Genomic DNA, 13,452 nt, shown 5'->3' on the forward strand with positions numbered 1-13,452 from the left:
CCACCATCGCCCGGCGATATTGGCTATACTTATTTAAACTCATGGAAACTTGAACCTTTCTGTTCTTCCATTGAGGCTGGTAATTGACAATTTCCCATCTTAGTAACCAGTGCCTGTCACTCTGATCTTTCCATGTTTTTCTCCATTTTGACTATTTATTTTCTGTGCCTAATTTTAGTGCTAAAGTCGCTGTAAGGTATAATTTTATAACCTTCAGATATTGCCTAGCTAATAGAATGTTTAAAAGTAGGTTGCTTGAAAGCTTAGGCAAATTAATGTGTCTTGCTTTCTACTGGTTAAGCTTCATGGCATGTTAATGCTAAAGTTGATGTTTGGGTTGTTGGTCTTGGGTTGTTGACGACCTTTATCTCATTTCAAAACTTTATAATTATAAAAGGAACAGTTTTAAAAAGGTGTTGATGAGCCCAGTTTGTCACTGAACACCTTTGATCCCAGCACTCAGGAGTCAGGTGGATCTCTGTGTTTGAGGCCAGCCTAGTCTACAGAGCAAGTTCTAGGGTTGCATAGAGAGACCCTGTATCAAAAAAAGTTAATATAAACATAATGAAAAGTTACATGTTAGGAAATAGCTCTAGTAATTTAGATTACTATCTAATTAAGATATTACAAATTAAGATTCTATCAAAATCATACTTTTTATTTATTTTCTGTTCGTTCCTGCCAACTAGAATAGAAAGAACTCATTCAGTATCTTTCCTGGGGGAAGCACTTCTTAGTTCTCCCAGGGTAGAGTTCAGTGAATCATTCTTATGCTTCTAATTGATAAATATCTTGAAGCTGTGTCTAAGACATTCCCTTTCAGTTGTGTTATTATCCAACCCTTCCTTTTCTTTTTCTCTTTTCTTCCTTTCCTTTTCTTTTTTTTTTCATTTTTTTTGTGATAGGGTTTCTTTGCCCTCAAGTATTTTCTTTAGTTTTTAGATTTATTTTATGTATAAACATGTTTTGCCTGCATGCATGTATGTATGTATGTGCACTGTGTACTTGTCAGGTGACCGAGGAGGTGAGAAGCAGGTGTCAGAGCTGGAGTGACAGAAAGTTCTGAGCCACATGTGGGTGCTACCACTTGATCATTTCTTTCCATGACTTATTGTACTGGCAGATCCGGAGAAAAATGTTGAGCAGAAATTTGTAGCATGTACATACTGTGTCTTCTTGATTTTAAAGGAAAGCTGTTGTTAGCTATGACGATATGGGACTTCTCAGTTGGGTTTTTTGTTTATAATTTTTTTCCTTGTTCAATTCTTTTTTACTTTAAATTTTGTATTCTTTTTACCTATCAACCACAATTCCCCCTTTCCTCCCTTCCCCTGGCCTACCCATTTTCTCCATCCCCCATCCACTCCTCAGAGAGGGTAATGCCTCCCATGAGGAGTAAACTAAGCTTGGCATATCTAGTTCAGGCAGGACCAAGTTCTTCACCCCTTCATCAAGGCTGAGCAAGATATCCCACCATAGGGAATGGGCTCCAGAAATAGCAATTCATGCACTGGATAGATCCTGATTCCACTGCCAGGGGCCCCACAAAAGACCAAGTCCCACAACTGTCACTCACATTCAGACGGCCTAGTTAGGTCATGTGCAAGCTCCCCAGCTGTCAGTCCAGAGTCAGTGAGCTCCCACTAACTTGGGTCAGCTGTCTCTGTGGGTTTCCCCATAATGATCTTGACCCCCCCCACCCTTGCTCATATAATCCCTCCTCCCTTGTCAGTCGGACCCAGTAGAGCTTGGCCTAGTGTTTGATTGTAGATCTTTGCATCTGCTTCCATAAGTTACTGGATGAAGGTTCAGTGCTGACAATTAGGGTAGTGACCAATCAGATTACAGGAGAAGGCCAGTGCAGGCACCCTCTCCACTATTGCTAGTAGTCTTATTTGGGGCTATCCTTGTGTGTTCCTGGGAATTTCCCTAGCACCAGGTTTCTCCCTAATCCTATAATAGCTACCTCTATCAAGATGCTTCTTTTATTGCTTTCTCTATCTATGCCTTCTCCAACTCAACCATCTCATTCCCTCATGTCTATTTATCTACTTCCCTTTCCTAGGGTCATCTATGCATGTCCCTCTTAGGGTCCTCCTTGATACCTAGCTTTTCTGGGGCTGTGGATTATAGCCTGGTTATCCTTTGCTTTACATCTACTATCCACTTAGGAGTGAGTCCATTCCATGTTTGTCTTTCTGAGTCTGAGTTACCTCACTCAGGATGACTTTTTTCCAAGTTCAATTAATTGCCCAAAAAATTCAAGAAGGCAATGGTTTTTTTTTAACCATTGAATGATACTCTGTTGTATAAATGTACCACATTTTTTAATCCATTCTTAGGTTTGGGTCATCTAGGTTGTTTCCAGATTCTATTACAAATAATGCTGCTATGAACATAATTGAGCAAATATCTTTGTAGTATAATTGAGCATCCTTTGGGTATATGCTCAAGTGTGGTATTGCTGGATCTTGAGGTAGATTGATTCCCAATTTTCTAAGAAATTGCTCATTAAGATTTTAGTAATTTGTTTTATTCCTTAATCCCAACTCGATATTGGGCTTTCCCCATGCTTTCTTATAACTGTTAAGACGATCTTTCTTTTCAAGTCTATTAATATGACAACTTTTTTAAAAATTAGATTTTCATTGCTAAGGCTACTTTTACTTGGAGATATTGGTCATACTATACTGCTTTTTACGTTGTTAAATTTGTCATGTTATGACTTATTTGTATATTTATGATCTTAATGAATTTGTTTTTATTCTTTCTTTATGAGTCATTGTCTCTCTATGTAGTTCAAGCTTACCTCAAACTCACAATTCTCTGACCTCAACTTCCTGGGCATGAATATTAGGATTACAGTCATGTACCACCATGATGGGCATGTCTTGATGGATTTTAATGTCATATTTCTTTAGATACATTTGTCTGGTTTGAGTGTTAATATAATGCCTGGGGCTGGATAAGGTACTACATACCTGTATACTATCAAACAGGAAATAGAGGCTAGAGAATTATGAGTTCAAGGCCAACCTCACTCACATAAGTAGTTGGAGACCTAGGCTCCATGATACACTTTCACAGAAAAAAAAAACTGTAAAGAGAAAAACTAACAAACCAAATAACAATGCTATAAATAGCATGTATAAAATTCAAGAAGGCTATAGATAGCATGTATAAAATTCAGGAATGCTATAGATAGCATGTATAAAAATCCAGGAATTTGTACCTGACACTGTACCCCAACATGGAGATTTTTAGTCACAAAACTCAAGTTTTGACTCATGTATTATGCAACTCTGCTTTTAGAATAGAAAAAAATATTTTATATTCTCATTCAATTGATGCCTGTGTCACAAAATAACTCACATTATCCCTACTAATAGTCCCTGCTCTTAAATCTGTTTTGTCTGACACTATGTTTATGCCAGCTGTATTTTAGTTTTTGTCAGCTCAGTATATTTTACCATCTTCTTTCTTCTTATTTTATAAATTGGAACATACAGTCAAAGTGATTTTTACTTGGATATAATCCAAGTATGTGCATTGCAAATATGTCATTTCACTTAATCATCATAATTATGAAATGGAATTATTACGTGACTCCAACTTACTTCTTATTACCTTTGGTATATCCTTCTCCTAAATCTTGGGAACTACAATCTATTTTTGGTCACATTGTTTCTGTTATTTTGAAAAAAAAAAACTCCAAAGTATCATGTAACCTATAAGATATTGAGATTAGTTTCTTTTACATAGTCCAGTCTTTTAGATCCAGTCACTTTGCCGTTTATGTTTAGTTTGCCCCCTTTTAATTGTTGAACAGTGTTTCACAGTGTGACTCTGTAGTGTTTCTTGGCTATACTGCACGTTGACCATCTTCCCAATACTTTCCACTCACCAGGGCTCTCTTCTTGATCTAAAAGCTGAGGCTTCAATCCTTGCTGTGCTATATACATACCAAAACTACACCCATGTCTTGATCCAGATATAGAGAAATAAAAAGTGAGCACGTACCACATGGGCTATCATGCATCCATCCTATGCTAGGTGGCTATTTGCAAAAAGCATGACAGCCAAGTTTTGTTAACCTTGGTCTGCTGGCAGGTGGGGGTGGGAAAGGAGTGCCTGAGAAGGCATCTGTCCAAACGTATCTCCCTGCTATCTTGTCCTGTGAACTTAATTGTCTTGGTCTTTTCAAACTGAATTTTGCCTGGGTTCCCATTGTACCTCTTTCTACACTGTGTATTGTGACAATTATGACTTCATCTAATTTTTTTCTTATCTTTCACAAATGCTGCTCTTTTGGTCTTAAAACCCATATTTTTTCGTTTGTTTTGTCTTGTTTTTAAGGTATTTCAGGCGGTAGAATGAAGAAAAAAAATCTGCTGTTTTATTTACCTTCTCTAGAAACAAAATTTTATTAGCTATATTTAAATGTTAAATCATAAGACACAGAGCAAAATTGCCTAATTGTTTTAGGGAGATTTGGATTATGCTTTGGAGGTGGGAGGACATCAATGTGAAAAAGAATGGCATAAATAAAAAGTAATAAAAAAGGAGTAAGTCTGGGTTAGATAACCTGATATGATGGGTTACAGTACACAGGTTCATAAAACTTATGGGTGTATAGTTGGGTTAGATTTGAGAAGTCTTTGAAAAGTAGGAGTTATGATACAGCACAATGATAGGGAGCTATTAGTTGTTTTGAAAGTACAAGCCGGGGTACATAATGATAACAGTTTTTCTTTCTTTTTTTTTTTTTTTTTTTTTTTGGTTTTTCGAGACAGGGTTTCTCTGTGGCTTTGGAGCCTGTCCTGGAACTAGTCTTGTAGACCAGGCTGGTCTCGAACTCACAGAGATCTGCCTGCCTCTGCCTCCTGAGTGCTGGGATTAAAGGCGTGCGCCACCACTGCCCGGCCAACAGTTTTTCATATTAATGTAAAATTTCATGTCCAGTCTATATATCTATTTCCTCTGAATCAAATGAAGAGCAGTTACATAAAAACAAAGCTCATATTATTTTAATCAAATACGTGCTGTCTACTTAATAATTAAACCCATGACTTAATCTTTCTTCTTCAATACTTAAAAGCTTCCACCCTTGTTTTTAAAAACCTTTTTTTTCTGTTGGTATTTTTTTTTGTTCTTGTCAAGATGAGTTTCCTGTTCCTGTTCACTGTTTTTGCAAAATTATAGTCATCACATTAGTTATAATATACTACTACTAAATTCTTTCCAATGCAGAGGTTGGTGGAAATATTTACTTGTCTCATTATTTCTAATACCATGCCATACATCACAGTTACTTTTTTATTTTTTATTTTTTTATTTTTTGTTTTTTTGAGACAGGGTTTCTCTGTAGCTTTGGTGTCTGTCCTGGAACTTGCTCTGTAAACCAGGCTGGCCTCGAACTCACAGAGATCCTCCTGCCTCTGCCTCCTGAGTGCTGGGAATAAAGGCATGCGCCACCACCGCCCGGCTCAGAGTTGTTTTCTGCATGATGGTATTATATTTCATTTGGATGCTAATGATTTCCAGCCAGCTTTTAAAGTAATTTATTTTTGCTTTTTCTATATTAGAATTTTATAACATCAACTTATTCTTTCCTCTTATACAATAATTTTGAAAATTGTTAGGTTGAGTTAATTTGTGTCGGTCTTTTAGGGTATTTATATATATGCCTCTTTGTAATACTTGAAAAATTGATTCATTGGTTAATTTCAAGAAGATAAAAACCTTTTAGTGGCTTTTTGTTCCTAAAGAATATAGAAGAAATAGAAAAAAAGATGTAGGGGGAGTTATAGAAGGGGGAAGAATAAATATTCAGGTCCTAAGAACAAACAAGTTCTTCTTACATCAGAACCAAGTCCCAGAAGAAATGAAGTAGTAGAGAAATGATAGGTGCTGACACTAAAAGGTGAAATTAAATTAATGGAAGTAGTTTTAAGGGCATGCTTAAAGTTAACTAAAAGCTAAGCACGGTCCATAAAACAGAACTCTGTATGTGGAGAGCGGTGGGCAACACAAGTTCATAGAAATAATAGAAAAGGAGTACAAAGTTGTGGGAGAAGATTAATTTTATAAAGAAAGGACACACTTTGTGCAGGATCTCTAAGATGATTATTCTAAAGTTGAATGGAGGAAAAGTTGGTGGGAAAACCAGTCAAGTGGTAAGAGGAGACTGTAAGATGCCAACCCGTATTTGACACGTCTACAAGGGCAACCCCTAAGCCAAAGGCTCAGGGGAAATCACAGAAGAGAAGGTGGGGAGATTGTAAGAGCTGGAAAGCCAACTGGAAAGTCTGCTTTAAAATAGTGTCTCCTATATAGGACATGTAAACTACAACCATGAAATCTCAACAATATGGTTGCCTAAACATGACCTGCGTAATGACATCAGCTGACATTCCAGTGTAGATGGGGAATTCTCTGAAGGCCTCACCACTAGATGAAGAACTACAAACCATCAGTGGCTGTTGGGAGAGAGAATGAGTCTTCTCCGAGGACAAGCCCTCTGATAAATTATCCACTCCTGAGTGGTACAGCTCTGAACACAAAAACTGCTCTAAAATGGACTCAATAGGGTATGGGGGGGTTGTGAAGAAGAGATCAGTAATTTCAGAGAGAGTCGGTGGGAGGAAAACAGGAGGAATGGGTAAACAAGATGTAAATATGGTACTTGCATATGAAATTCTCAAATAAAAAAATAAGTGTGAGAATGAGAACAAAAAGTAGATATATTGATGGCAGATTCAAATCTCCCTCATGACACCAAATTACTGAGAAAGAGTTGACTTTTTCCATGATAGTGTAAATAGATCCAAAATGATTTACTTTGTGATAAGGATAAAGTCTCTTGATCCCTTTACTGAGCTGAGCCAAACTGTCCATATGTGAAGGAATGAGGCATCTGTCCACAGGAAGTTCTTCACTGCATCAATTGTAATTGCTGTGCTGTCACCACATGAGATAGTATACAACCTCTAAGAATGAAGTTTGTCTTTGCACATTGAGATACAAGGCTATTCATTGCTATGTAGACATGTGCCAGTACACCTGCGTTTTTCCATTTAAAAAAGTATATATCTATAATTTTTAACCTCAAGTTTATTTGTGGATGAAAGGGAAAACAAGCTAAGCCATTGGATCCAACATTTTCTTCCTAAACACTGGGCTTAATTCCATTTTTACTCTCATGTTCAACCTTTACGCTCTTTGAGAAGCAAGCACTGTCAGCACATTCCATTTCCTTCTTAGGAGAAGCTAAGCTTCTAGTTCCTAATTAATATGACAAAAGGCTAATGTTTTCCCCACCATGATGACATGACTTTAAAGTACTAATTGACAGCTTCTGAGTGAAATGGAGTTTTGTGAATATCCTAACTTGAACACTTACTACAAAGTATATGCCAAAGCACTCAATTCAATTCAAAGGTTCTGGGCCTGAACAGTGCTAGCCAAGGGCATCTCCTTATCTCAGATGATTGACAGTCTTACCCCTACTGAAGTGTGCTCATTCAGTACTTATGCATACTTACATAATTTTAAAAGTACCTCCCATAAACTTACTGAGCTTTTTACACCTTACATGAGTAATAAGGAACAGTCTTAAGTATTGAGAACACTTTCTCCAAGTTGACATTGCTTTGGCTAGATGCATTGTTCCTCATTTACATCTGCTTTTCTGACTAAGAGAGGCAAGGGATGAATTACAGAGCTAGGGTGTGAAGTATTTGTGTTTTCAAAGGAAGGAGGGCATTTATGAGCAGTTTCATAATTATGAACAATCCATGCCATTCATTGGTGGAGATGCACAAATAGAATACACAACCCTGTCCTAAAGTATGTGTATAATGTGTAACTATTTTTTTCTCCCTAGAGGGACAGTAGTTGGATCAGATAATCTCGTTGCCATTTTAGTTACTAAACCACATATTTACTTTTAAAATCAATCTTAAAATTATGATGGGGAGTTTAGATTGTGGTTTGTATTGTAGTTATGTGTAGAATCTTTTCAGAATTGCATTCTTAGTAAATTATACCTTTCGCTTCTTAAGTCTGTGAAACATGACTTTATTTTACGTTTTAAGATCATTAAAATACAAAGGGAACAGCATAATCCTTTATATTGGCTCTTATTGTGTTTATTATAATCTTAGAAAGTGATCTGTGTTAGTTTCTACCACCCCTGATTTGTTTTATAAATGAACATTTCTATGAAACTACAGATTGAGTCTTGCCAAATTCTTCCTTTTTGCCTGGTTATCAAATTCTGTATAGTTCCCCATTAGATGCTTGCTGTGACCTTTTTCCATTTTAATAAAGCAAATTATCTAATTCGTCTTGTAAAACATGCTGTGTGGTATACATACATCATTCCATCTGCCCATTGTACTCTTCGAAGCATTTCATTCTCCTAAGAGTAGACAAGCCTGAACTCCTTGTTTGAGGTTCAGAAGAAGGAGTTAATCAACAGGTACTTTTCTCACTGGGACTTGTCTCTCCTCTCCCCTGCAGGGGCTAGCTTGTTCATCCTCTGCTAATCCTTTAAGCCCTTGGAGACAATTAAGCCTCCTGTTGGGACTCCTTACACTCCTTTTTATCAAAGATAATTAAATCTCTGACTTGAAAGATAATTGGCCAAACAGCAGCAGCAGTAAGCTGAATATTGGAATATTTTAAGCTAAAGCGTTAATTCTCAAAGAGGGTAAAGAATTCAGGTGATAGAATGAACTCCAGTCTTGCACTTGATACAGATAGATACCCTCTCCTGTATGTCTCAAGGAGGGAAAAGCCGTCAAAATGCAAAAGATTCTCTTAAAGTCCTGTTGCAGTACTATCTATGTAATTATGGGAAGGGCTTTATTTTACATATGGGGAAAGCAAGTATAAATGATCTTTTTTTTTTTCTTCGAGCAGGGAAAATAGATAAATTCACATATTTCCCTTCTTTGTTTTAATGTAAATTAGCCTTAATATCCTATTTTTCGTGCTGTGAAATGTATACACACATCAACAAAGCAGTTTTTATTCTTTCTGAGCACTCCTTTCGCTCTGTTTTCCAAATACACTGGCCCTATGAGCATGCAAACAGAAGCTTAGTCCACAGGGATTGTGATGTTCCTTTCCCCCTTAATTCCTGGCTCAATTTATGTGCTTGTTATAGGGTTTTGACCAGCTTCGCCTTGATGGACTGCTTTGTGACGTGACCCTGATGCCAGGTGATACAGATGATGCCTACCCTGTGCACAGAGTCATGATGGCATCTGCAAGTGACTACTTCAAAGCTATGTTCACAGGTAGGTTGCCTTTTTGACACCCTGCATTCACGTTAAGACATCAGAAGAAAGCCTTGTCTAATTATTTTATTGTTATTATTTCTAACCTCAAATCCAGTATTTAGCTCTGCGTCATTAAAAAATATTTTCAAAAAAAAATCTTCACCAGTCTATGTGGTTGTTTGCTGCTGCTCTGGCAAGGGAAATTGAAGCGTGTTTTGTACCATCCCTTGCACTTCATAGCCTTTCTTTCTTTCTTTAATATCAGAGACTCTGTGCTCCTATAATGTGGCCTTTAATCCATCAAAAGTGACAGGAAGTGACAGGAGAACATTTTAAAGGACTTGTATTATTTATGATCTCCATCAGTATAGACAGAATTTTCTTCAAGTGTTCTTTGAACTGTGAAAACGTGCAAATACCCAACTGTGGCATGGATGCGTACTTGGAGTAAGACTTTCCCTTGCTTTTACTGCATGTAATTAGCAATAGAAGTGAATTTGACTTGGGTTACCCACCTTCATTGAATTGACTGTCTTAGCAATAGAAGTGAGTTTGACTGGAGACCCACCTTCACTGAACTGACTGTCTTTTCATTTAAGGTGGAATGAAAGAACAAGAATTAATGTGCATCAAGCTTCATGGCGTGAGCAAAGTGGGTCTAAGGAAAATTATTGACTTCATCTATACTGCGAAACTCTCTCTCAACATGGACACCCTTCAAGACACGCTGGAAGCTGCCAGCTTTCTTCAGATTCTACCAGTTTTGGACTTCTGTAAAGTGTTCCTCATATCAGGGGTAAGATGTTTTCAAATCTTCTTTTTCCTGTGGTAGATGCTCATAGAGTTCGAGAAAGGCTCCTAAAGTCATGAAACTTGTGAGAAGAAGATGCTGTCATATAACATGTGGTGTGGGAGTAAATGGAAAAATAAAATAGGTGAATTTTTTTTAAACAGGTGAATTTTACAAAGTAGGATTACTTAAGAGAAGGCTTCCATATGGTCAAATGATGTGTAATACTAATACATTTGAAAATATAACTTGTTTTATAATTTTGTATACTTTAATTTTGGTTTATTCATTTCAGTGATTTTATGTAACATTTGACTTACTTTTACACAGTAGTCTTTAATAGAGTTAAATTGGAAAATAATCTGAGCTTCTAGAATTCTATTGAAACTAGCTTTACATTTTTTCTTCTTTGATTCTTGATCTTAAGAACTAGCAGTTAAGTGCTAACTTTCACAAAGATATGAATCTTGACTCCTTAGAACATATCACACTGTGGAGTGGTTAGCTTTTTTTCTAATCAACTAATAACTTAACAGTCACTGTGATCCTACAGATATTTTATTTTAGTCAAGGAAACTTAAACATTTCCTGGCTTACACAGACATGACAAGATTTCTCCAGTTCCTGGAGCCTGCTTTTGTCATTAAAATTATACTGATAATAAAATTTTATTTATTTTCTAATTCATTATTTGATGGATAATATATTTTCCTATAATTGGTTTTCACTAATGTCACCTTAATACTGGTAAATTGCTCTTAGGCCTTTTAGAAATTTTGAACAAGAAATCTTCCTTAAAACACTAAGTTTGGGGAAAATATTTACCTTATTATTTTATTAATAAGGTGCTTCTTTTTTTTTTGAAATTTATTTTTTTTATTAAGAAAGAAAAAAAAATTTTCCGCCTCCTCCCAGCCTCCCACTAATAAGGTGCTTCTTATCTATCAACAGATGAATAAATAATCAATGATATAAGTACACAAGGGAATGATGGAAAGAAAGCTTTTCTATCATTCACAGTTACAAGGATAAGTCTGGACTATAGTATATTAAGTGACATAAGCCACACATAGGAAAAAGAATACTACCTGTTCACACTCACATGTGGAAGCTAGAAAAGTGGATCTCACAGAAGCAGGAAAATAGTGATTACCAGACCCTGGGGACTGTAGGACTAAAGGAAGTTTAGGGAGAAATTGGTTAGTAGATGCAGAAATAGAGTTCCATAGGCATATTCTGGTGTTCTACGACAGCACATTGGAGTGACTATTTCTAATAATGTTTCATATATCAACATAATTATAAAAGAATATTATAACTGTCTTTACAATGAAGAAATGATGAATAATTAAGATAAATGATACTAATTACTCTATTGCATAACATATATGTTTTGAAACATCATATTGTACCAACAAATTTAAATAAGCAATATATGTATTAATTCAAAATAAGATAAACAATTAAGCATATTAAACAAAAACATTTTAAAAAGGAAACTTTCGATAAGACAGTCAATGCCCATTTAATTATACTATTAAAATCTGCTTTTTAAAATATATTTCTTTCTATCACAGAGTACTGAAATGAGTGTCATAATTACTTGTAAAATTGAAGCTAATTGCTATTTTAAAGATTTTATGGCTGTGCGGTGCTATATTATTGACTCGTATCACTGCTGCGCAGTAGTCTAAATGAAGTTTATTAGTCTCCCATGTTACTGTTTGTCAGCATCGCTAAATTTGGTCTCAAGTTTCATTTCAATCCTGCTATGCAAAGCCCATACTCTTACCAACTAGTTTTCCTCTGTTTGTTTTGTCACCAACAGCATGTGACAACTTCAAATAAACTGTGGATGTATTGAATATATTTTCATAATGTCACAAGTTCAAGAATTAATTTAGTAGTAACCCTTAAAGCTTACGTTGACAGACTCTCTACCATTGCTTTCCTCTGAGCTTAACAGCTCATCTTGAAACAAACTAGGGAAAGCGCTATGATTTCATTAGAAATAGTGATTATCAAGAAGCATTGTTGACCTGTTATCTAACAGAAGTTTGGCATATATAACTTCACATATTATGATCAATCACTTTACTTGAAAGAAGACTAAATTGAGAGAGAGAGAATTTATGTATATTTTTATATATACATACATTTTTTTTGAGACACAGTCTCACTATGTAGGTCTAACTGGCCTAGAACTCTCTGTGTGAATCAAACTGTCCTAACACTCAATAGAGGCCTCTCCCTCCTAAATGTTGGGATTAAAAGCATGAACCACCACGCCCAACGGTAAACAGTATTATCTATCATCTATCCATCCATGTATGTATGTATGTATGTATGTATGTATGTATGTATCTATCTATCTATCTATCTATCTATCTATCTATCTATCTATCTATCTGTCTATCATCTATCTATCTATCTATCTATCTATCTATCTATCTATCTATCTATCATCCATCCATCCATCCATCCATCCATCCATTTGTTTTTTTTGAGACAGGGTCCTCCTGAGTAGCTTTGGCTGTCCTGGAACTCACTTTGTAGACCAGGCCAGCCTTGAACTCATTATTTGCCTAATGCCTCCCCAGTGCTGGTATTAAGGGTGTGTGCCACCAATGCCCAACTAAACCAACTGTATTTAGTGTTAATATATTTCTATCAGAATAGTGCAGAAGAACGTTTCAAGATTACTCTATTTAAAAACAGTCTTATTTAAAGATGGGATGATAGTGGTTTTATATGTTTACACCTTTCCAGCAATTCATGTTGTTTCTTTAATTGCTTGAAATGCTTGCTACAACTAAGGCTTTTAGCCTTGAGGTGCCTTCATTACCACGGACAGTTAATATTGTCTTTAGGATTGTATTCTTTGCTCTTAGTATCTTTAGCAGAGACCCTGCACCATATCCAGTGAGGGAGCTTGATAGGAGCGATGTTTCCTTGTGCTACGCTCCATTCGTCTGCCTCTGCATTGCAGATATCCTCTTCTGCGACCTTCTAGGAGATTCATCTTTTTCAGAACATCATTCTACTTTGTTCATGCTTCATCTTGCTTACTGAGAATGTGGCTGTGTTCTTTTATGGTGGTAATCTCCTCTCTCATGGTCTTTGAATTACTCTTTAGAAAACTGGTAGATGCTTAGTGCCAGGATTGTTTTTTCTTCTGACGCTTTGTTTCTTAGTTAAGCCACTCTTCACCTTTGAGCTCTTTCTCCCTTCCTTCTCCGCAAGTGAAACTGAAAAAGGCACTACGTACCTTTTCTACTTAGAACTTCAAGTCTCAACATATTATGACTATTTCACATAGGAGGACTTGTTTTTTAGTTATTCCCTGAGCTAAATTATTATGAGTAATTTCTTTTT

The 13,452-nt window shown here is 36.1% G+C and overlaps 1 protein-coding gene across 7 annotated transcripts in view; it reads left to right on the forward strand.

The window, feature by feature from the left end:
* The window catches only part of Klhl13 (kelch like family member 13), a 171,700-nt gene that overhangs the window by 144,107 nt on the left and 14,141 nt on the right, over nt 1-13,452 (forward strand). For all 7 annotated transcript variants that reach the window (XM_005368915.3, XM_013354380.2, XM_026790141.1 and 4 more), the window contains 2 exons: nt 9,173-9,305; nt 9,887-10,083. In XM_005368915.3, coding sequence (XP_005368972.1) covers nt 9,173-9,305; nt 9,887-10,083 — 330 coding nt within the window. The remainder of the gene's footprint in view (nt 1-9,172; nt 9,306-9,886; nt 10,084-13,452) is intronic.

Source organism: Microtus ochrogaster, unplaced genomic scaffold (assembly GCF_000317375.1).
Source record: "Microtus ochrogaster isolate Prairie Vole_2 unplaced genomic scaffold, MicOch1.0 UNK42, whole genome shotgun sequence".
Classification (NCBI taxonomy): Eukaryota; Metazoa; Chordata; class Mammalia; order Rodentia; family Cricetidae; genus Microtus; species Microtus ochrogaster.